Genomic DNA, 25745 nt, shown 5'->3' with positions numbered 1-25745 from the left:
AACGTTATTTTAGCTTCCTAGTTAATGACAGAGCTGAGAAAAATTTACTCAAAGGTTTTGGAGCATTCTGTGAATCTAAAATGGTTACACAAAAGCCCATATTCTTTATTTGATTGAAGAAAAGCAGAGATGTTTCTTTAATTCACTGTCCTTCTCTTATCAACTTTTTGGCTCAGGATTCATCCTCTCCTGTTCTCTGGTGGAGAAGGTGTCTTTTCTCCTGTCCAAGTTTAACTAGTTACTTCTGCTGTGCATCCTAAATATCCTCATCTAGTCAGGCCAAAGAACCAAACATTATCCCTTTCTTTTGCATATTTAATTCCACCCTCCTTATTGTGTCCTTCCCTGGACAGGTAACACACTCAAGACTCTTGAATTTTTAAAAAAGTCTCCCTTCCTCCCCAATCCACAGCCATATCATTTGCCATGATTTATAGGCTAGATTTAAAAAAAAATTGAGGCAAAATTCAGGTAACATAAATTTTAACCATTTTAAAGTGTACAATTCAGTGGCTTTTAGTGCATTTATAAGCTTGCCCAATCTTTACCACTAATTGCAGAGCATTTTCACTCCCCTAAAAAGATACTCCATACCTTTAAGCTGTTGTTCTTTGTCTCCATCCCCCATGTGGCAACCACTAGTCAGGTCTCTGTATGGATTTACCTCTTCCAAAATTTCATAGAAATGAAATCATAAATATGTGGCCTTTTGTATTTGACTTCTTTCACTTAGCGTCATGTTTCCAAGATTCGTCCTTATCGCTATGGAGCAGCTTTTACAAGTATATGGTCTAGAGGCACCTGGGTGGCTCAGCTGGTTCAGCATCCGACTCTTGATTTAGGCTCAGGTCATGATCTCTGGGTTGGAGGATCGAGCCCTCTGTCAGCTCTAAGCTTAGCGGGGAGTCTGCTTGAGATTCTCTCTCTCTTTACTCTCCCCTGTCAAAATAAATAAGTCTTTAAAGTATGTGGTCAATTGGCATTGATTCCAACTCCTGACCCTTATTCCTTTTGTCCATTTTTGACTTTCCTCTATGCAGCATTCAAGTGCTTGGCCCCCTGTTCTTCCTGAGCCTCTTGCCCTCTTGGGCATCGCATGGACTTGAAGTTCTTCTTTTGTAAATTTCTTTGCAGGCTTTTCTTCTTCCACCTGACACTTAATAGTGATATTTTCTAGGGAAATACAGCTGGGGTGTATTTCCCATTGTAATCTCTTTTTTATCATTTACATCTTCTCAAGGCTTTAGCCGTCACACTTCTAATCAGTCTCAGTAGTAGTTACTTAGTTGACTGCCCAGTCCTGATCTCTACCCCCCAACTCCCAATCTCTCAGGCTTGATCCTCCTCCCTCCCTCTTCCATATGGTATAATGAGACTCCTAGCAGCCAAGATCCTGTGACATGGTTTGCTCAGTTAAATGGTCATGGTAGGCATATGACCTACAGAGAACCAATCAGAAAACATTGTTAGAAATTTGTAATTGGAAACAAACAAACAAAAGATTTAGTCTTTTTTCATATGCCTACCTGAAGCACATGAAGCTGGTAGCTATCAGAGGTCATGTTTTTACCACATGGCTTGAGAAACCAAGGAGGAGAGAGGCCATAAGGAGAGTGATTCCTTACAAGCCTAGATCTGCTCCCGGAGCTTGGCTGCATCCATGCCCTAGGGATCCAACTGATCCTTCCCAAATATATCATCAGCTCAGAATTTACTCTATGCCCATTTGCCTCTGAAAGCTCCACTCAGCTATTTGTGGCAGAGACTGGGTGGATAAAGGCCGTTTCTTCTTCTCAGATACACAGCTAAACTACTCTCAGCAGCCTTTCACCCTACTAATACCTTAAATTCTGTGACTAGGTCTTATGAAAAGAATGTGACTGAAGGTGATATATTACCTCTGAGATTAGGTACTTAAGATTAGGTATGCTTTCTTTACTTTTTCTCTTTCCGCATCTAGTGTGGGACACTGGCAAGGTGACCCTGAAGCCTCTCTTTGAAGATGGAAGGCCCTAAATAATTGTATGGAGCAGATCACCCTCCATCCCAAGACCAACTGAACAAGAAATACATTTTTATGGTGCTAAGCCCCTGAGATTTAGCAGGTTTCATTATGAGAATTGTAACAACATTCTTTACCCTGACTAATGTGTTGTCTCACAGCCACTCAAATTCAACATGCCCAAACCCACAGGTATAATCTTCCCTTTCTCTCCAGTGCTCCTTGTCTTAATGGTTCTATGTTAAGAAGAAGCTGGTCTTCCCTCCTGAGTTTCTCCTTTACTCTCACATGACTACCATACTCACAACATGTCTGATACCACATGTATGGGGTTTTCCCCTATCAGAAGATTCCCTGTGATACCAGCCAAGTATCTTGAATATAACTCAATTCAGACACTATATATCTAGAGATAGTATCAGATCCCACAGGATCCAGAGCTCAATCCCACAAGACTCCTCCCACCCTTTAGATGCCAAACTCAAGTCTAGATGATCACTTGTTCTTCTCACCAATTGGCTATAAACCTGGGAGTCACAGATCCCCTCCTCAGGTTCAATTAATTTGCTAGAACAGCTCACAGAACTCAGGGAAACATTTACTTATGTTTACCAGTTTGTTAAAGGATATGATAAAGGATACAAATGAACAGCCAGATGAAGAGATAAGGTGAGGTCTGGGAAGGTCCTAAGTGCAGGAACTTCTGTCCCCATGGAGTTGAGGTACATCACCCTCCAATACATGGTATGTTCACCAACCTGGAATCTCTCTTAACTCCATGCCATGGGGATTTGATGGAGGCTTCCTCATGTAGGCATGATCAATTATTAACTCCATTTCCAGCTCCTTTCTCCTCTCTAGAGAAGTGGGGCTGGGACAGGGAATAGGATGGGCCTGGGGTTGAAAATTCTAAGCTTCTAATCATGGCTTGGTCTTTCTGGGGACCAGCCCCTATGCAGGAGCCCACCCAGAGTTGCCTCATTAAAACAAAAGAGGCTCTTATTGCTCTTATTACTTAGGAATTTTTTTTTAAAGATTTTATTTATTTATTTGGCAGAGAGAGATAACGAGAGAGGGAACACAAGCAGGGGGAGTGGGAGAGGGAGAAGCAGGCTTCCTGCGGAGCAGGGAGCCCAAGGCGGGACTAGATCCCAGGACCCTGGGACCATGACCTGAACCGAAGGCAGATGCTTAACGACTGAGCCACCCAGGTGCCCCATTACTTAGGAATTTTTAAGGGTTTTAGGAGCTCTGTGTCAGGAACTGGGGGCAGAGAACAATATGTATATATTGTTCTATTATCTCATAGGTTCTAAAGTCCATTAATCTAGAAATCCATCAGGGGGAGGGGCAGAGGGAGAGAATCCTCAAGCAGATCTAGTGGGGGAGAAGATGTAGATTTAGGCAGAGTAGAACCCAAGACCAAGAGGAGCATAACAGTTATGTGTGGTGAGACCCTGGAATAATTGTGACAGACACCCATTTCGGAGGAGAGGAGTTTTAGTTTTGCTGAGAATAAATATAAATAAGCCTAGAGTTGTTACTATAGGGTGATTAACATTCCACTTTTCCAGTGAGACATGACAATTTGGATTATTGGTGGTTTTCTGTGTTTCTTCACTCCTCTACCAAATCTAACTAAGCCCCGCTGCTTGAATTAAACTGGGTATCATAGCATGGTTGCTTGCAACCAAAAGAAATCATGGTTTACAAGGCATCATGACTTGCCCTCTGCTTGCCTCTTTAGCTCTTTCTTGTAGTACTTCCTCTCACATCCTATGTTTCAATCATGCTGGCTATGTAGCATTCACGAATGCACTGTGCTCAGAGATTCTTGCATTTTCAAGTGTTTCCTTGTTTCATGGAAGGCCCCTTTGTCACTGATTTCTACTCATTCTTCAAAACTCTCTTGTAAACCTCTCCTGGATGCATTGCCTGACATCTTACTCTTTCTCACATGATCTGGATTGTATGTTTTTTCTCTGTGTGTCCGTGGCACATTGGGTGTACCTCTGTTTTATTGCCAATTTATCACAGTGTGATAGTCATCTCTTCTTTGTCTGTCTCCTCTTGTAGGCTTGTGAGCCTCCTAAGTGCAACAGCTATGTCTTGCTCACCACTGTATGCCCAGCACCTGGACAGAGCCTGGCACACAGTAGATGCTCAGTAGGTAAAACAGTAGGGGTGTTCACTGTGTGATAGATTTAATACTTTCAGTTCTTCAAGCCAGTGCTTGCCAATTAGTAGTAAATGTAAAATTATTAAATATATGAGTTTGCTAGTGTGACCATAACAGAGTACCACAGACTGAATGGCTTAAACAACAGAAATTTATTTTCTCACAATTCTGGAGTCTAGCAGTCTGAGGTCAAGGTGTGAGCGGGGCTGGTATTAGGCCTGTCTTCCTGGCTTGTAGATGTCTCTCTTTTCCCTCTGTGTGTAAGGATCTTCCCTCTGTGTGTATATACTAATCTTCTCTTAGAGGGACCACTTACAATGGATTAGGGTCCACCCTAATAATCTCATTTTAAATTAATTACCTCTTTAAAGAACTTATCTTCAAATACAGTCACATTCTGTGGTACTGTGGGGTCAGGACTCAACATATGAAGATACAATTCAGCCTATAACACTAAATCACCAAATTTGGTCAGTTATTTCCTTGGAAGGTCTGAGTTCTGCTTTAAGTTAAAGTACAAAGCAGATTAAGAGCAGAGTAAGGGCAGTGTAAAGCAGAGCCAGTGATTACACACAGAAATTGCAGCTGACAGTGAAGGGAACAATAAATGAAAAACAAAGGCCCAAACTGGACATCCTCATGCAAACAAATGAATCTAGACACAGACCTTGTACCCTTCAAGAAATTAACTCAAAATGGATCACATTCTTAAATGTAAAACTAGAAAACTCCTAGAAGGTAACATAGGAAAAATCCTGGATGACCTTGGGTATGGTAAGCCTTTTTAGATAAAACACCAAATACATGAAAATGAAAGAAATAATTGGTAAGCTAGATTTCATTTATTAAAATAAAAAAACAAATTCTGGACTGTGAAACACAATGTCAAGAGAATTACAAGACAAGCCACAGACTGGGAGAAAATATTTGCAAAACGCACATCTAATAGAAGACTATTATTCAAAATCTACAAAGAACCTTTAAACTCAGCAATAAGAAAACAAAAAGCACAATTGAAAAATGGGCTAAAGATTTTGATAAAGATTTTCAGATGGCAAATAAGCATATGAAAAGATGTTCCACATCATATGTCATCAGGGAAATGGAAACTAAAACAAGAGTGAAATATCACTACACACATATTAAAATGACCAAAATCCTGAACACTGACAGCACTGCATGCTGACGAGGATGTGAAGAAACAATAACTCTCATTCATTGCTGGAGGGATTGCAAAATCGTGTAGTCACTTTGGGAGTTTGGCCATTTCTTGCAAAACTAAACCTATTCTTACCGTATGACCCAGCAATCACATTCCTTGGTCTTTATCCAAAGAAGGTGAAAATTTATGTGCATCTGAAAACCTTCACATAGATTTTTTTTTTTACTTTTTTATTCTTATGTTAATCACCATACATTACATCATTAATTTTTGATGTAGTGTTCCATGATTCATTGTTTGCATATAACACCCAGTGCTCCATGCAGAATGTGCCCTCTTTAATACCCATCACCAGGCTAACCCATCCTCCCACCCCCCTCCCCTCTAGAACCCTCAGTTTGTTTTTCAGAGTCCATCATCTCTCATGGTTCATCTCCCCCTCCGATTTCCCCCCTTCATTCTTCCCCTCCTATCTTCTTTTTTTTTTTTTAACATATGTTATTTGTTTCAGAGGTACAGATCTGTGATTCAACAGTCTTGCACAATTCACAGCGCTCACCATAGCACATACCCTCCCCAATGTCTATCACCCAGCCACCCCATCCCTCCCACCCCCCACCACTCCAGCAAACCTCAGTTTGTTTCCTGAGATTAAGAATTCCTCATATCAGTGAGGTCATATGATGGTGGGAATGCAAGCTGGTGCAGCCACTCTGGAAAACGGTATGGAGATTCCTCAAAAAGTTGAAAATAGAGCTACCATACAATCCAGCAATTGCACTATTGGGTATTTACCCCAAAGATACAAATGTAGGGATCCAAAAGGGTACATGCACCCCGATGTTTATAGCAGCAATGTCCACAATAGCCAAACTGTGGAAAGAGCCAAGATGTCCATTGACAGATGAATGGATAAAGAAGATGTGGTATATATATACAATGGAATATTATGCAGCCATCAAAAGGAATGAGATCTTGCCATTTGCAATGATGTGGATGGAACTGGAGGGTGTTATGCTGAGCGAAATAAGTCAGTCAGAGAAACACATAGATGTTTATGATTGCTTTATTCATAATTGTCAAGCTTGAAAGCAACAAAGATGTTTTTCCGGAATGATAGTGAAAGGTGGATGGATAAACTGTGGTACATCCAGACAATGGAATATTATTCAGCACCAAAAAGAAATGAGCTATCAAGTCCTGAAAAGATGTATAGAGAAAACTAAAATGCATATAATTAAGTTGAAGACACCAATCTGAGAGGCTGTGTGTATATGATTCTGATTATATGACATTCTGGAAAAGGCATGGAAACAATAAAAAGATCAGTGGTTTCCAGGGATTGAGAATACGGGAGGGATGAACAGGCAGAACACAGAGGATTTTTAGGGCAGTGAAAGTACTCTGTATGATATTATAATGATGGACACATATTGCAATACATTTGTCCAAATCCATAGAACGTACACCACCAAGAGTGAATTCTGAGGTAAACTATGGACTTTGGTGGATTATGATGTGTCAGTGCAGGTTCATCCCTGGTAAAAACTGGTGATTGATACTGGTGAATGATAATGATAATGGGAAGCATAGGCATGGATGGAAGCAGGAGGTATCAGGGGAACTAGCTGTAGCTTCCCCTCAATTATATTGTAAACCTAAACTTGCTCTAAATAAGACTTTATAAAAAAAAAAACCCAAAATGTAGAAAGGCCCAGCTTACAAAGTCTATGGGCAGCAAATATCAAATATTTCTTCTAGGTTTCGAGTAGGGTTCTTGGCCCTGCCTCCCTCATCAATGGCTAATTTCTACTCATTGATGCAGAGATATTAGTAAGGGTGTTGTGCTGAGTAACTCTATGAAGCTGCCAGATAAACAAGATAGTCTGCTTGGGGCATAAGAAGAATTAAGGGAAGGTGGCAACCTGTCTCAGATCAATTTTCAACCTCCAGTCTCCCAAGATTTCTTGTAAGAACATAGTATTACAACTAGTGATAACTCATGTGCAGTGGTGCAAAGCGGTAATAGAGGATTCAAGGGTTGCAAGCTCTAACTCTTGCTTTGCCATTGATTCACTGCATGTGCCCCACTAAGCCACTTAACCTGTCTATGGCTCGGGGTCTGCTCTGTAAAAAATGATGGTATCGGTTGTGATAAATAAGCAATTAAAAGGGCTCTGAGTATATAATTATAGCTTAATATAGCAATGGCTATTTTCTGTTTATACACATGCACACATACACACATACACACACACGCATGTCTGCACAGATGTATTACATGATACAGGAAGGAAAAAGACTTCTTAGAATTTTGTCCAGATGAAATGATCAAATAACAAATTCATCAACTAGGGATCAGGGTCTATGACAACTGTACCTTTAATAATTTATTTCTCTGAACAAACTCTTTCAGGCTTTATTATAGCTTTTAATATCTACCCATGAAATTAAAATTTCCCTAGTATTTATTTCTTTGTAAGTTACTTATTCATTTGAGAATGTTGACTCTCCTGGACACTGGAGAGAGAAAGACGAAGGAGACATGGTGGTTGTCTTCAAGAAGAACAAACATAAGACCTGTTCTATTCCTACACTGAGTGTAGGTAGACATATGGGTAAGGTAGTGCTGGCACGGAGGAAGAAGAAAACTCATTTCCTAGGGGAATGAGGCAGGGGTGTGAATGTCAGCCTCTCACCGCATTTTTTTCCCCATAGGTTTCTCCTTTTTCCCCTCTTTGGTGACAATTCACCTTCATCCCCCTCTTTGGTGACAACCATTGAGCTAAGTGAGTTTCATACATTCTTTTTCATCTCTTATAGACACCCTATGAAGAAAAATATTTTATTAGCCTTAGTTTTCAAATGAGGAAAAAAGAGACTCAGAGAGGTTAAGTGATTTGCCTAAAGCCACCCAGCTAATGAATGGCAGAGCAAAATATTGAATCCAGGCTTATCTCTTTTTACTACTGCATGTTATTTCTTTCTTTTTTTAAATTTTTTAAAAAAGATTTTATTTATTTTTTTGAGAGAGAGCGAGAGAGAGAGAGAGCACAAGAGGGGGTAGGGTCAGAGGGAGAAACAGGCTTCCCACAGAGCAGGGAGCCAGATGTAGGACTCGATCCCAGGACTCCGAGATCATGACCTGAGCCGATGGCAGTCGCTTAACCAACTGAGCCACCCAGGCACCCTACTGCGTGTTATTTCTTCTCCAGCAAGTTGTGTTTAAGATACAGCATTCTAATGGTAGGGAATGTTCTTCATGTCTCAGCTTTAAACATCCCCTTAATCATTTTCATAATGATACATTTTTATGTTTATAAAAATACAGATGATCCAGGCAAAGGTGTTGTTTAAAAGTTCATTGTATGTTTGATATCGACATTACCCTGATGCCAAGAATTGTGAGAACATGTAGCTTGCAAAGACCAAATGCAATTATGAAAAAACATAACGCAAATGTTATCATGTTGCTTCACTCTTTACTATGTCTTAGAAAATATTTTTCAAGGACTTTAAAGTGCATGTGTTAGAAACAAGTCCTGTTTTTTGGGGGCCATAAAAATCCATTGGTTTCTACCTGGTGCTGTATCTTAAGATAAAACCCATGCAATGGCCTAATTGAAACGTATGCTCTCACTGACTAAGCCACCTAACAGACGATCATTTACCATTGTTCTGTTGCATGAGGACTGCCTCTCCCCAGCTGGCCATCTGGCGGTAAATATATGCCATTGTTTATAAGGGGAAATTGGGACAGCTGAAACAGCACAAGAGAATCACAAATGGCTTGAGTTTGGAGGGCTCTCAGAGAACATCTAGTTCAAAAGCTCTACATATTAAGGCAAGGCCCTGAAGCCTGGAGTGGTGAAGTGAGTTGGCCATTGTCACACAAGTAGGTAGTGACAAATCTCAGGGAGGAATTTGGATCATCTGAATCCCCTCACTAGCATCCCTATACTGGATTGAATAATGTCTCCCCCCAATTCCTATCTACCCAGAACCTCAGAATGTGACCTTACCTGAAAATAAGTTTTTTTGCATATATAATTTACTAAAATGAGGTCATACTGGCTTAGGGTGGGCCCTAATCCAATGACTGGTGTCCTTATTTTTTTTTTAAAGATCTCATTTATTATTTATTAGAGAGCATGAGAAGGGGGAGAGGCAGAGGCAGAGGCAGAGGGAGAAGCAGACTCCCCACTGAGTAGGGAGTTGGATTCGGGGCTCGATACCAAGACCCTGGGACCGTGACCTGGAGGTGAAAGCAGACACTTAACCAGCTGAGTCACCCAGGTGCCCCTGACTGGTGTCCTTATAAGAAGAGAAAACAGACACAGAGGAAAAGGCTATGGAGCCAGAGATTGATGTGATGTATCTACAAGACAAGAAACACTAAGGATCACTGGTAACTACCAGGCGCTAGAGAAGGCAAGGGAGAGTTCTGCCCGAGCCTCCAGAGGGAAGAGGGCTCTGCCGACACCTTAACTTCTGACTTGCAGTCTCCAGAACTGTGAGAAAAAAAAAAAATCTGTTATTTTAAGCCATCCAGTTTGTGGCATTTACTTATGGCAGCCCTAGGAAACTAATACAAGCTCTCTGCTTAACCACGGCTCCTCTTGGGCATTCTTCTCACTAGATAAAGAGCTTAAAGTGTACTGACAGTAGGTTAGGAGTCGTAATGGCAAATATGAAGGATAGCATCCCACTCACACCTGACAAACAAACTTACTGTTGTTTTTGTTTCAATTAACTCTAAGTCACCTTAAATCTCATCACGGGAAGCAGTGATCTATTTCAATTGAATGTAAATATATTGCCGCTTGCTTTTATGCCAAACAGGAACAGAATGTGGAGAAATTACTTCCCAGGTGCCATGGGTCTTGAAATGTAGAATTGATAAGAGAGCTTAGATTGTGGAAGTCAAGGTAAGAGAAATATTGACATTCCGTGTACTAAATCCTCACAGCATTGACTGGCACATTGCAATTGTCAAAAATCACTTTTTTTAAAGTTGAGATTGTTTTGATTTTTACCGTGCTCATTGAAGGTAGGATTCTAACGGGGAAAAAAATAGTTGAGCTGTTAACTCAGATTACTGTATTGTGGTTTATCAGAGTCAAAACTCATCTCCAGCTCTCCATCTATTTGCCTTCTTGGATACTGTAGCAATTGCCAGGTACTCTTACTTTGTACTTCATCTGCAGTCACACAGGAGTAAGGTAGGGTTGAAAGGTCAGGCTCTGTGACCAGAAATGCCATTTTAGACTGTAGCGCTTAGATTTCGCTTGCATGACACGTAAACAACCAGTCAATTAGAACTTCCACATTTTAAGCTCCCTCCTTCTTACAATGAGGATGCTAGAAGAGAGAGTGTGTATTGATTCCAAGCCCACCACTTGAATATTGCTTCTTGTGATCAAAGGGGAGAGAGAGGATGGGGTAGATGCTTTGTGGTCAGGAATGGGCTGATAGACTGAACACAAGTACTTCTAGTGCAAATGGCCTTTTGATGCTTTTACTTGCCCCTTATTGGATAGATGCTTAGAATCCAGGATAATCGGTCTTAGGAGAAATGGGGAGGGGGCGGGAATCAAGCTGGCCACCAGGTAGATAAAATCAGTGTTAAATGAACATTTTTTATTTTATCTTATTTTTCTACCAGTTTGGAACAACATGCAGACATAGGTGTTGCTCTTGAGGAAGAAAGTAGGAGAGAAACAAAAACTGTTGAGGTCAGTGAGGGAGAGGATGGTTCATAATCTCAGTGAGGAGAGGTGAGGAAGAAGAAATGGAGTAGTATGTTTAGGAGGAAGCTGGTCTGCTTTTCATAAGGGTCTTTTATTTAGCTTTATTAAAAATTTTTTCCCCACATAGGGGGTATTGAATGCAATTGGTGAGCATTGAGGAAGATGAAGGCCTAAGGTCTGAAGAGTTTTGTTAAGGTTCTGAGTATGTGGATTGTCCTTTTCATCTTTATCTTCTTTACTATTCATGTGAGTTATTCTGCCATGTCTGATATGTCTGCATCACTCTTCTTGTATTTTTGTCAATGTTTTGAGCATCAATATCCCAGATCCTAACAGTATTTGCCCCTTTGGAATATGTGCTATAAACTAAGAAGTTGGTTTGCTTCTACCCATATTTCTTCTGCACCCCATTTATTGCCTTGTCTTTCTTATATTGAACATTTCTTCACTTTGTTAATCAAGAACTTTTTTTTTTAAGTTATGCTAGGACTGGTAAGAGATGTTAAGAAATCTTGCACAAACATGGTAATGAGGCTTTATGCTACTTTTTTTTTTTTAAAGATTTTATTTATTTATTTGACAGAGAGAGACACAGCGAGAGAGGGAACACAAGCAGGGGGAGTGGGAGAGGGAAAAGGAGGCTTCCTGCAGAGCAGGGAGCCCAATGCAGGGCTCGATCCCAGGACCCTGGGATCATGACCTGAGCCGAAGGCAGACGCTTAACGACTGAGCTACCCAGGTGCCCTTTTTTTTTTTTTTTAAGATTTTATTTATTTATTTGACAGAGTATGTTACTTTTATCTTCAAGAATCCAATAAAGAATTTGTGATGCCTTTTCAAGAAGGTAAACTTGATAGTACCAATACTATTGTATACCAAATTTAGAATTCAAGTCAATGTTTTTAATATTTGTAATAGAGTTCAACATCAGAACTGTATCGCTTGTGTAAAATTTAAAAGCCAGCATCTCAAGTTATGTCAGATATCATACCATTATGGGGGATGCTTTTCAAATATACCATTGTATCAGTTGTCTGTTGCTGCAAAACAAACCACCCCAAAATTTAGTGGCTTAAAGGAGCAATGATTTATTATTTCTCATGTTCGGTGGCAGTGGACCTCTCCAGAGTTCACTCACAAGGCTTCAGTCAAATGTCAGCTCAGATGGTGCTGGAAGGTCTAAAAAGGGACTCATTTACAAGTCTGAGATCCTGGTGCTGTCAGCTGGGCCTTTTTCTCTATGTGCTCTGTTCAAATTCACTATAGCCAGGCTGCCCCATGTGCTGGTGGTAGTGAATGCAAGAGGATGAGCACAGAAGCTGCAGGGTCTCTTAAGGCTTAGCCACAAAAGTCTTACAGCATCACATCTGCTACATTCTACTGTTTAAGCAATTCACAAGGTCAACTCATATTCAAAGGGTAGAGAAATAGATTCCATCCTTACTTAGTGAGAGGATGAAAGTCACATTGAAAAACAATTGCCCAGAGGGAGGGCATTGGAGTTACTTCTGTGCATTCCTATCATCAGTTTCTAAGCTGGCTCCTTCTTTGGGAGTTTGCATTGCTCTGTTCTTATAGTCTTCTTTCCACTTGGCTGACTACTCCATATTTGGTTTTAAGTTACAAGAGTAAATAAATTGCTTTATCTTTCCATGCCAGATGACTGCTAGTTTTCTTTTAAAATCCATTCTTCCCTTCTTTATCAGAAATAAATCCCCTGGGTTTTTGTTTTGCTTTGTTTTGTTTTGTTTTTAACTGGGCACAGGGACCTCTGGGTCTCTGACCCTAAGAAATGCTGTGTAAGCTCTGGACTGATTTCTTCTAGATTTCTTTAATGTGAAAGACAAATATGTTTCTAAATTGTCTCAGCACTGTTCCTTGGGCACTATTTGCAGATGAACCTGAATTAACATATTCCCTTTGTTTTATAATTAGACAGCCATTCAGAATGTACTAAACCCATCATCAATTGACTTCTCTCTTCTTTTGATATCATGCAGGGATGGGAACTTAATTACCTTCTTCCTTGCATTTAGTCAACCATAACTTAAAAAATACCACCAAAAATCAGTGACTTACGGATTTTTCTAGTTTCATCAATTCAAGTTATCTCTTTTCATTAAGATAGAAAATCAGGAGCTAGTCATTATTTAAAAAATATTAACATGGAAAATAATATTTAATTGGATCTAATAGTCTTACTATTTGCTCCATTTTCAGATTGTAAAAAAATAGGAATAGTCAATTCTTTGAGGAGGTAGCCTCTTCCATAGGCTATTTCATATATATATATATTTAAAGAAAAAATATATATATTTCTAAAGATTTTATTTGAGAAAGAGCATGAGCAGGGGAAAGGGGCAGAGGAAGATAAAATATATATATATATATATATTTAAAGATTTTATTTATTTATTTGAGAGAGAGCATAAGCAGGGGAAAGGGGCAGAGGCAGAAGGAGAGGGAGAAGCAGATTCCCCACTGAGCAGGGAGCCCAATGTGGGGCTCGATCCCAGGACCCTGAGATCATGACGTGAGCCAAACGCAGAAGCTTAACCAACTGAGCCACCTAGGTGCCCCAGGTTTTATATTTTTGATTACTTCTTTTTTGTGGATGAAAAAAAGAGATAAAAATTCAAAGTTTTATAATCCAGAAGCCCAACAATAGGGTACAGATAGGTAAAAATGGAAAATGAATAAGGAGGAATATTATGCAGTTATTAAGATGATAAACACAATGACTATAATAAGAAAGGATTTTTTAAATGGATAATGTAAAATAGTAAAATATAATATTGTTGGTATTCTGTGAATATAACTGTGAATGATAATAGAATGGGAAGTTTGCTCTGTCACGTTTGAATGGCATGGTATCAGGATAACAAGATGAGTTTGAGATGACCTTACCAGTGTGCACAATTTTAGCACTCTTCTGCAAGATGGAGTATATCAGAGGGTGTCAGAAAGTGGATCAAAGTGGGGAGGGGACATTGCTGGATAGACTTTTCTGGGAATAGTTATTCTGCCTGAGTTCTCACACCCTACTTTGGAAGAAGGGCAAGTAGTGGTATTAGTCCCTGACCCTGAGCCTAATGAGAGGACCTCACTGAGAGCTTTGAAGTATATTTTCTGCATTTGGAAGATATAGGAGACTGATGCCTAACTTACACTTCAGAAAGCTAAAGTGGTTTAGGGATTAGAGACTGGGAAACAATGAAAGCAAGTGAATGGATGACTGGCTCCTTTTGTGACAAAACCAAGAGAGCTGCTGCTTGGAGATATTGTCAAAGCAAGATGGGCTTGAGTATTTTTCCCACTCACAGCTGTGGGCTACATGAGAAAGTGAATCCATGTGAGGTTGTCTTGGGTTCTGCCTAGTGTTACCTGGAGGATGAGAAGACCTCAGTGAAAACTGAAGTTTGGGAACAGGTGAAGGAGGTAAACATCGGGGAAAGCACAGAGCAGTGGACTACACCTTCTCACCCATTCCTGGCTTCCAGGCTGAAGCTAGGGAAGTGGAGATTTGGCATTAAATCAGGTTTAGAGTTTTGATTAATATCTTGGATAGACATTCTCTTTAGTGAGTTGAGGCTATGTTTGTGATTTTAAGTGATCAAAGCCCTGGATGAATTTCATCTAAGACATGAGAAAGGTAACTTATAGCAGAGAAGTTTAAAGAGGGCGTAAGAGTCAAAACTATAGTTGTGGTTGTTCATAATCTATGTTAGCCTTGATCAATAAACTAAGTACATGCAGAACATTATCTGGAAAAAAAAAATCAGTTTGAAAGAGTTGTTTTTGAAACCTTTCAACAAAGAAAATCCCAGGACCAGATGACTTCATGAGAGAATTCTACCAAACATATAAAGCATTAACACCAATCTTTGTCAAATTCTTCCAAAAAATTGAAGAGGAGGCAATACTTCCAAACTCATTTTGTGAGGCCAGCACTACCCTGATATCAAAGCCAGACAAAGACACTACAAAGAAAGAAAACTACAGACCAATATCCTTAATGAATATACATTCAAAAATCTTAGCAAAATACTAACAAGCTGAGTTCAAGAGCACATTAAAAGGATCATCTTACACCATGGCCAAGCACAATTTACCCCTGGGATGGAAGGATGGTTCAACATATGAAAATCAATTAATGTGATATATCATAGTGACAGAATAAAGTATAAAAATCACATGATCAAATCATCTCAATAATTAGAAGGTGGAGGAGGGACACCAAAGTACACTCCAAACTGAGAAGGCACTTTGAGACTGAAAAACAAAGCAAGCCCACTCTATACCATTTACATAGAGTTTTATTTAGAGTAACATACTGATGAGTGGATCAGGCAGATGACGGTCCAGGTGCTGCACAGCTATTCTCTAAGCCCAGACCTTAATCCTCAGATTTTATATAGCAAGGGGATGTGCAGAAGTCATTGTAGTGAGGTCAAGGTGTTTAACCTTTAATAGACCTCATGGTGCCATCTGTGCACCAGAGGGCAGAGAGGGAAGAAAATATGTTATCTCCACTAGTTATCTAAGCAACTTTAGAGAGAATCAGAGCAAGCCTTCCAACATTCTGGTTGGGGCATACATTGACTTCCAAGGGACCTGGGACATATAGCCCTGAGGGAGGTCATTGGATGGACATGAACAGGATGGAGTCGGTATTGTCAGCACGCCTATACTCAAGAGATGCAGAGAAAGTGTTTGACATAATTCAACATCCTTTCATAATAAAAACTATCAACAGACTAGGAAGAAAGGAAATTGTGTCAATCTAATAAAGACTGTATATAAAAAGCCCACAGCTAACATCATAATCAGGAGTAAAAACTAAAAGCTTTTCCTCTAAGATCAGGAACAAGACAAGGATGGCCACTCTCACCATTTCTATTCAACATAGTACTTGAAGCCCTCCCTTAGACAAGAAAAAGAAAAGACATCCAAATCAGAAATAAGTAAAATTGTCACTGCTTGTAGACAACAGGAGCATATACATAAAAAACTCTGAAGAACACACTCCCCACCCCATGCCTCTGAGAATTGTTGGAACAAATTCAGTAAAGTTGCAAAATACCAAATCAACACAAAAATTCATTTGCATTTCTATGCACTAATATTTCATTGTCTGAAAAGGAAATTAGGAAACAGTCCTATTTACAATACCACCAAAAAGAATAAAACAGGAATAAACTGTGGAGATGGAAGACTTGTATACTGAAAACTACAAAATATTGATGAAATAAACAAGACACAAGCAAATGGAGAGATGTCCTGTGTTCATGGATGGGGAGACTTAATATTGTTAAAATGTCTGTGCTACTCAAAGTGATCTATAGATTCAGTGCAATCCCTATCAAAATCCAAAGGGCATTTTTTTGTTAAACAGAAATAGATAAAAACAATAATAAAATTCATATGTATCTACAAAAGACCAGGGATAGCCAAATCAATCTTGAGAAAGAAGAACAGAGCTTGAGGCATCACCCTTCCTGATTTCAAGCTATATTACAAATCTACAATAATCAAAATACTATGGTATTGGCATAAAGACAAACATGGAGACCTGAATGGAGAGTCCAGAAATAAATCTGTAGATCTATGGTCTACTAAGCTGCAACAAGGCTGCCAAGCATACACAATGGGGAAAGGCTAATCTCTTCAACAAATGGTGTTGGGAAAACTTGTATCCACTTTTATCCACATGTAATGGAATTAGGCTCTTAATCTTACACCATACACAAAGATCAACTCAAACTGAATTAAACACTTAAGCATAAGACCCAACTATATAAACCTCCTAGAAACAAAACAAAACAAAACAAAACAAAAAACAAAATATGGGGCGCCTGGGTTGCTCAGTCGGTTAAGCGTCTGCCTTTGGCTCAGGTCATGATCTCAGGGTCCTGGGATCGAGCCCCGCATCGGGCTCTCTGCTCCCTCTCCCACTTCCCTTACTTGTGTTCCCTCTCTCGCTATCTCTTTCTCTGTCAAATAAATAAATAAAATCTTAAAAAAAAAAACATAGAGGAAAAGCTTCATGACATTGGCCTTGGTCTTCATGGATATGACACCAAAAGCACAGGCAATACACACAAAATAAACAAATGGGACTACATCAAACTAAAAAGCTTTTGCACAAAAAGGAAACAATCAACAGAGTGAAAAGTTGATCTGTGGAAGGGGAGAAAATATTTGTAAGCCATATATCTAATAAAGGGTTAATCTCCAAAATATATAAGAAACTCTAACAACTCAATAGTAAAACAAAAAAAAAAATTAATAATCTGATTTAAAAATGGACTAAAAAGTAGACATTTTTTTTTCCAAAGAAGATCTACAAATATCGAACAGGTATATGAAAAAAATAATGTCACTAATCAGGGAAATACAAATCAAAACCGCAATGAGATTTAACCTGACACCTATCAGGATGCCCATAATCAAAAAAACCCACAAAGACAGTAGGTATTAGCAAGGATGTGGAAAAACTGGAACCCTTGCACGCTGTTGCAGGAATGCAAAATGGCACCATTGCTATGGGAAACAGTATAAAGTTTCCTCAAAAAATTAAACGTACAACTATTATATGACTCAGCAATCCCACTTCCAGATATTTATCCAAAAGAGTTGAAGTCAGGATCTCAAAGAGATACTGGCATTCCTGTCTTCATTGCAACACTATTCACAAGAGCCAAAATGTGGAAACAATTTAAATATCCATCAACAGATGAATGGACAAAGAAAGAAAATATAGTATAAACATGCAGTAGAATATTATTCAGCCTTAAAAAAGAAATTCTGCAATATGCAATAACCTGGATGAATCTTGAAGACTTTATGCTAAGTAAAATAAGCCAGCTGCTAAAGACATATGCTGTATGATTCCATTTATATGAGGTCTCTAAAATAGATTCGTGGAATTAAGGAATGTATTGGTGGTTGTTAGGGGCTAGGGGAGGGGGAAATGGGAAGTTACTAATCAACAGGCATAAAGTTTCAGTCAGTCAAGATGATAAAGCTCTAGAGATCTGTTGTATGACATTGTACCTATAATCTACAAAAATATATTTCAAACTTAAAAATTTGTGGAGAGTGGATCTCATGTTAAGTGTTCTTACCACAATATGATACAATTAAATAATAAAATATGTATATGAAAAGTAAAACAAGCAAAAGAACCCCACCAAAAACCTAAAAAATCACAGCTAGGAAATAGCCTAAATAGTACCTTTAATATTGCAATGGTATTTTCTTTTTTTTTAAATATATTTTTTTAAAGATTTTATGTATTTATTTGAGAGAGGAGGGGAGAGCGAGCGAGCGAGCGAGCAGGGAGAAGGAGAAGCAGATTCCCTGCTGAACAGGGAGCCTGACTCAGGGCTCCATCCCAGGGCGCTGGGATCCTGACCAGAGCCTAAGGCAGACACCTAACCGACTGAGCCCCGCCAGGCGCCCCTGCAATGGTATTTACTAAGAATGAATAAAATTCAAGAAAAGATGAGGGTTCTCATTGTACATTCAGCATAATAGAGGGATTAAGAATCAGCTTGCCTACGTTCAAATCCTGCCGCATTGCATACTAGTGGGATTTTAGGCAAGACACCTAATATTTTGAAGCCTTTGTTTCCTCAGCTATGAAATGGGAACAATAATTATAGCTACTTCACAAGCCCATTGTGGGGATTAAATGAGCTCCTCCATAAAATGTTAAGTGCTCTGACACATGTTAGCTGTTGTTTCTGTTATGGTTCCAGGGACAGTAATGAAACAAAGCAGGACTGGCCCCTTTCCTAAGGTTGTGGTCAAAGGAGCAAAGGATACTTTCTTACAAATCAAGGGGATGTTATAAATCCCCTACCAAAGATTTGTGCCAGAGAAGCAAGTCCCTATTAGAGTTGAACCAAGGATGACCTCTGCATATCTCTCAAGGCTTGCCTGCAATATGAATGCACAGCTGTAGCTTCCAGAAATGTGATGGGTTGAAGGAGAGAATATCCCGGCCCCTTCCATTTCTTGTCAAATTTTCCAACATTGTTAGATGGTTGTAAAGACTCAGTTCACAGCCTCATTAGGGAGTGGAGTGTTCACACAAATGGCTTTTTCAGATTAACTGAGATGTTTTTTTTTGCCCCTGACATATGTATCCTTGATGCTTTAGTTCAAGAGATGATATTAGCTGGAGGTGTCATAGAGCTTTAGCAGATGGAAGAGAAATTAACATTGGCAACCTTTTTTCTTTTTCTTTTCCCTGTCTTCAGAACTTTTGATTTTATCATAGCATAAGAGCAAGTCTCTGTGAGTATAGGGTTCTCAAAGGGGCTTAGACTCTTAAGGGAAGTTAATCAATGCCCTTGGATGGGGAGAGAACAAGTTGGTTCCAGCTATGTAACCAACTGACAAAATAAATGTTTGAAGTTCAGCTTTTACTGAGTTTCCACACTACTAATAAGTAGATGAAATATAAAAATACTTCAATAGCTCAAAAGGAAAAAGAGCCCGCTCATGAGAAAGGCCGGGGAAAATGTGGTTTCTCTTCCAAATGTGCTGAATAAATATAATTATGGATGTAACGAGGCCAGCTGCAGGTTTTAATCACTGTTTCCCCACTACCTAATAATTTGCTATTCAGCACCTGCTGTCATATAGCTCTTCGGTTGGGTGGCATTAGCTTACCAGGTAACCACGAGTAATCTCTTTAGTTTAAACCTGTGGTGCATTAAAGCACAAAAGGCTGGGCAAATTAGCTGTGCTATGTCCAAGAAAAAATTCTTTTTATTAGTATTTGGAATTTGATGTCCTGATCTGTAACCAAATAAGTATTTTTGCAATTGCTATGCTGTATGGAAACTATCATTTTGACCAGAATGTCAATATGTGGCCTCTAAGTTTCATACTGGGTATTAAAAACTATGAAAGCTAGCAGTTAGAATGTGCATGACTCGTTCTGAATATATATCATTGAAAATATTGATTCAAATGATACAATATGTTCATCTTGTACCAAACCTCTCTGCATGTTGGCTGCAGTGTATTTTCTTAAATCTACAAAGACATTAGCTATCAAGTAGAAGATTGCTTTCTGTGAGTGTGAGAATTATTATCACACTAAGAAAGGAGAAAAGGGGTTTTTATCATGTTCTGGATAATACATGAGAAAATGAGGACATCTCTTCAGGAAAAAAAATAAGGGGAGGAAGAATAAGAACACATATATTTAACTGCTATGTTCTATTATGCATTCTGTCATCACCAATATTGTCGCTGGTTTAAATGTGAGAAGATAGACTGATTTTCCTGGACTGGGGGGGTCAGAAGATCCAGGTTCAACTTCCGGCTTTGCCAATATCAGTGTGACCTTGAGCAAGTCACTGTCAGTTACTTCTCTGCAACAGGGGCTCTTGGACTTGTCAGCAATCCCAAAGCTACATTTGGCCTACAGATATTTTTTGTTGACCTCCATTATGTTCTTAAATTTTTGGGGAGCTAACACTAAAAAGTTGGGATATTCACTTAAAAATCAGATTTCTGGCTTTCATTCAAAAATTGTAAGACTTAATACCAATCTCACATTCTTACATAGCAGAATTGACCAGAGCAGAATGTTGCCTCTGTTTCAAATGGCGTGGGCTTTCTTCTATTAGTCTCAGTGTTTACCACTTCCTATTCTCTCCCTCACACTGGGGTTAAATGCTAGTACCACTTTGCTTATTGTTGATTTTCTTATAGAATGGGTATATTTTTTCAGTTTCTACATCTCTAAGGTGAAAAAAATAAAAGTCAAGACATTAACAGTTTTCAAAAATATATGGAAAGAGTATAATTCTTTTAGAAATGAAGGTTATCTTTTTTTAAAAGATTTATTTATTTTAGAGAGAGAGGGAGCTGGTGGGGGGGAGGGGCAGAGGGATAGAATTTCAAGCAGACTTCCCTTGGAGTGCAAAACCCGACTCGGGGCTCAATCCCAGCATCCATGAGATCATTACCTAAGGCCAAATCACCAACTGGATGCTTAACTGACTGAGCCACCCAGGTGCCCCTCTTTTTGGTTTTAATATGTTAACAAAGAGAGTCCCTGTGGAAAGAATACAAGCACTACTTCTCTTATTTATGTTACTTGCCTGGTTCCTTTGGGCATTTAAATTTGTCATTGCTGGTCCATTTAGGCATAAAATGCTGTGATTCTATAACTTTACTTTCTTGTACATCAGTGGTACATTACAAAGAAGGTGTCAATGTACCCTTGATGTACAACAAAGAGAATTTCTTTGGCAAGATGTCTGGGTCCAATAGCCAGAGGAAGACTTCTACACACACAATATGAAGTATTCAAAAGAGGGTCTCTGGGGACCAGATAAATAGCTTGATATATAGTTAAAAGTAATTTGTATCAATTCAAGGGCCTTGGGGAGACCACTGTGTGCTAGAGAGAATGGTTTTCCCAAACTAGATTCCATATCTCCCTGTATCTCTTTAATTTCTACAATGAACGAAAGATATCCGTCCTGCTTGGCACTGCATTGAGCTATTTTGGCAATCATAGAGACCTGAGTAGAAGGGAAGCCAACAGAAGCAAGCCTAAGAAAAATAAAATCACAAACCTTTCTGATAATAGACACAATAAATTGCTGGCATTTATTATGTGCCAGGTGCTATGCAAAGCATTTTACCTACATTATCTCATTTAATCCTCATAATTTTTTTTTCAATATACATGGGAAGTCTAAGGTGCTGAAAGGTTGAAACGCTGGGTCACAATCACACAAAGTAGCACTGGAGAGTGGTCTATTGCCCCAGGCTCTGCCTGAAACCACTTCCCTATATTATACAATTCTCTTAGTGGTTTTGAAAAAGAAAGATCAGGGAACAAAATGAATGGTTTACTTACACAATAATAGAAAGTATTTTCCCTTTCAAATGTTGTAATATATTTTATTTACAAGTATGCATTTTTGTCTTCCTATAGCTCATATTTGGCAAAATACTTTTCATCACATATTTAACTGTCAGCAGACTCAGGAGGCAGGCAGGGCAGGTCTTATTGGCTTCATTTTGCAAGTGGAGAAAATGGAGCTCTATAGAGATGAAGTGACTTGCTCAATGTCATGCTGCTAATGGAATTGAACTACAGTTCTATATACTACATCCTCACCACTTCCTAGCATGCCATGCTACCTCCCCTATTGTAGGCTAGCTGGTTGGTAAGCTTCTATGTGTGAAAGAGCCTCTCTCTTACAAAGTGAAGAAAGTGATCTGCTTTCTATGTAAACAGTAAAATATTTTCTTCTTTCCATCTTTCTTTCAATGTTGCAATGTGGATGGCAATAAAACAAAAATATTGGAAACTGGGTTATACTGATACAGATTCTGTTCATCTGAAACTCGTAGACTATCCTATCTCTCATGGATAAAATCTTTAGACTGTCATGACATCTTCCAGAGGTGTCTGTGATGATTAAGTTCTTTTCTCATAATGTCTGGGAAGCTGTTTGTTATTGATTAGCTTACCTAGACATATGCTAATGAGACCAAAATGATTTATTTATTTATTTATTTATTTTAAAGATTTTATTTATTTATTTGACAGAGACACAGCAAGAGAGGGAACACAAGCAGGGGGAGTGGGAGAGGGAGAAGCAGGCTTCCCGCTGAGCAGGGAGCCTGATGTGATCCCAGGACCCTGGGATCATGACCTGAGCCGAAGGCAGACGCTTAATGACTGAGCCACCCAGGCACCCCCAAAATGATTATTTAGCTTTGCTCCTGTACATAGATTATCTCCGACCTTGACCTTGTTTCCCAAAGGTCACAGGGAAAACAAGAAAAGTGGACCAATTTTTTAGATACCAAAATTATAAAACTCCATGTTTTCCTTCCCCAACTCAGGACATCAAAAACTATTCATAAATTAGGTATATCTCTGTATATATTTCTATATGAATATTCACTAAGGAGATGATATAAAAAAATGCAAGATTTCTCAAACTCTGTTTCATGAAATCCTAATAGATGTTCTGAGCATCTATTTTGAGGATATTACTACCACTATGGTGACATGGGTTGCTAGTCTATTAAAGATATGACTCATGTTCTAGGTCTCTTCAATTTGATTCCTGTTTTGAGGTGATGCTCTCCATCAGAATTATTTGTATCCAAAGGTGGTTCTCACTCATCAGGTATGAGTTGAACACGTAGCAGCATGACCATGCTATATTTTATATCAAAATTTGCTTGGTCTTGAATTATCTGGGATGTGCTTGTCACAGTTATTGGCAAATGCCTATAGTTTTTGTGCATGTGCCCAGACTTTTTTTATAGCAAATATTTTTATTTTCTTCCCAATTCTGAACTGTAGTGGAAATGTCATGTTTCTGACATTAGGAAACAATGCCTTTTTTTTTTTTTTTCTGAGTATATACTCCTATTTTTCTTGGGCAAATACCCAAACTCACTACCATATGACTTTAGTGGTATTGTCTCCATTGTCATCTTTAGGAATGGGAATGTAGCTCCAGCCTGAGCATCACATTCTTCTGTGCAGGAATCTTTTTATTCTCAATTCAGGCCAATGTGAGTCACACTAAATATTATGTAAAAGATCTATCCATTCCCTTATCCTCCACTAGATACACACATACAAGGAAGAAAGCCTGAACCTGCTGGCAGCCATCTTGTCACCATGAAGGGCCTCAAAATGCAACCAACAAGAGAAACGCAGAACAGAGAAATGACAAAAAATCAAGTCCTCAGATTATCTGAGTTCCTTGATTCATCTAGAGCCAAGTGCCCTTAGATTTTTCAGTTAGATGACTCTTTTCAGCTTAAGTCAACTGGAACTGGGTTTTTTGTCATTTGCAACTGAGATGGTCCTCACCAATGCAGCCAGAGAAAATATGGAAGCTGAAGGTAGAGTGCAGAGCACCTCTATAGTATTAAAAGCTATAAAGTCTCATGAGTTTGTTCTAGAGCTTCAGGTTCCTGTTCAATGTTGGCCATTGTTAATGGAGCATATAAATGACAGTGTAATACCTGGGTAGTCTGCTCATAGAGCACATGTCCAAAGTCTTTGGACTTTGGACAGGAAACTGGTGAATAGGGATGCTATGACTTTCCTGCCATGAGATCCAGTGATAAGTTTCTAAGCTTCAGTGTCATCTGTAAAAGGACTGTTGGGAAGATTAAATGAGATGACATGTATACAGTAAGTGACCTAGCTGCCCAATAAATGTTTATTTTATAGGCAACTACTTTTTACAGCTTTACATACATCTCACCTACTCACTCTATAGTGCATGAAACAATGCCTACTTTCCCATTCCTGCCTTAACATATTCATTCACTAATCAATTTTAGTCTCCAATGAGTACCTATAAATAACCTTAGTCTTTTATTTAAATTACACATGATTATATACCCATGAGATGCAAAGTAAAGAGCTTGCAATCTCTAGGGGTTCAGGGGCCTGCTTTAGGTATTGAAATTTGTCTTCTTCCAGTAGGTTTCCAGGAATGTAATTCAGTTTAGAGCATGGCCAATCTGGATAGTGCCATCTTCCTCATGCTGGAAAGATTACTGAGACGTCCTTACAAACAATAAAAATTAATGAGAAATCATTGAGACCACCTTTGAAAAATTTTGTGGGGAAATAGGTAGTTTTTAATCAAGAGGATATATTTCATTAATGTATGACCTTGAACCTAATTTTTAACCTAGTCTTAATCTTCCCATGACATGTTGACCAGTTGTCTCAACAGGGAGCTACAAAGTCGGGTTCTATTATTTCTGCTAACTTATTCTTTGAGAAGCGAATTCTTTAATTTTCCTCTAGAGAGTCTTCCAAAAGACTTTAGGTATTTGCTGTTGAAGTCCCTGAAACAACAGTGGAAGTCAGTGTTTTCAAGTTCTAACAATTAAAGGAACAAATCACAGATGCTATCATTTGAAATTAGATTTTTCTTTACCTGCTGGTGTGCTAAGTGAAATTATAGATGATTTAAGTAGTTGGGACTTTCAGAGGAACAGAGGGAAGATGACTGAAAAATCTCAAGTGGTGTGGAAGGGAAGAGAAGGAAACAAAGTCACAGAAATTTTCAAAAAAACTTTCTAATCTGTATATTCATAATTTCCTTGGCTCTAATCTTTAATTCCTATTTTATTATTTTCCTGTATTGTCTATCAGGTTTTTCTTTCTTATCGTGGGACTAAAGAGCAGGATGTAGTGCAAGTATCTATTTGAAATGTCAATTCCTAATGCTCTATCAATCCTCTATACAACCAGATACCAATAAAAAGGTTTTAAACATTTATTAAGTTATAAGTACATGAAATCAATCTTTGCATCTGTGCTCAAACTAGTGGACATAATAGGTCAAAGATTCTGCAGAAGGGAAAGCATAAGGACCAATAGATTGCCCATATTGGTTACTTAAAATTGATTCTCTCCAATAGAGTCAAAGTGACTTAAAGTTCTATTTATTTATTTTTCTCCCTCTAGGCACTCTTTAGCAGATTTCTGTATAGTTTGAACATATTGCAATGGCAATTAATTGCCTTTTTGCTTATTTGTTTGCCTGGATTTTTCTTAAAGCTAGAAATTTCTTTAATGTAGGGACTAATCTTGGTCACCATCTTATTTCTAGCAGTTAG

At 38.7% G+C, this 25745-nt stretch overlaps 1 protein-coding gene across 2 annotated transcripts in view; it reads right to left on the bottom strand.

Moving 5' to 3' along the window:
• Nucleotides 1–25745, bottom strand: part of VWC2L (von Willebrand factor C domain containing 2 like) — a 156140-nt gene that overhangs the window by 80734 nt on the left and 49661 nt on the right. Inside the window, exon 4 of one of the 2 annotated variants that reach the window (XM_036087401.2) lies at nucleotides 9197–9854. The exons of the other annotated variant lie outside the window; for it this stretch is intronic. Coding sequence (XP_035943294.1) covers nucleotides 9766–9854 — 89 coding nt within the window. The 3' untranslated portion in view covers nucleotides 9197–9765. Of the gene's footprint in view, nucleotides 1–9196; nucleotides 9855–25745 lie in introns of those variants that run through there. 2 annotated transcript variants of the gene reach the window in all.

This window comes from Halichoerus grypus, chromosome 4 (genome assembly GCF_964656455.1).
Source record: "Halichoerus grypus chromosome 4, mHalGry1.hap1.1, whole genome shotgun sequence".
Classification (NCBI taxonomy): domain Eukaryota; kingdom Metazoa; phylum Chordata; class Mammalia; order Carnivora; family Phocidae; genus Halichoerus; species Halichoerus grypus.
The sequence above is the reverse complement of the archived record's forward strand: the minus strand, read 5'-3'. Positions and strand labels throughout refer to the sequence as shown.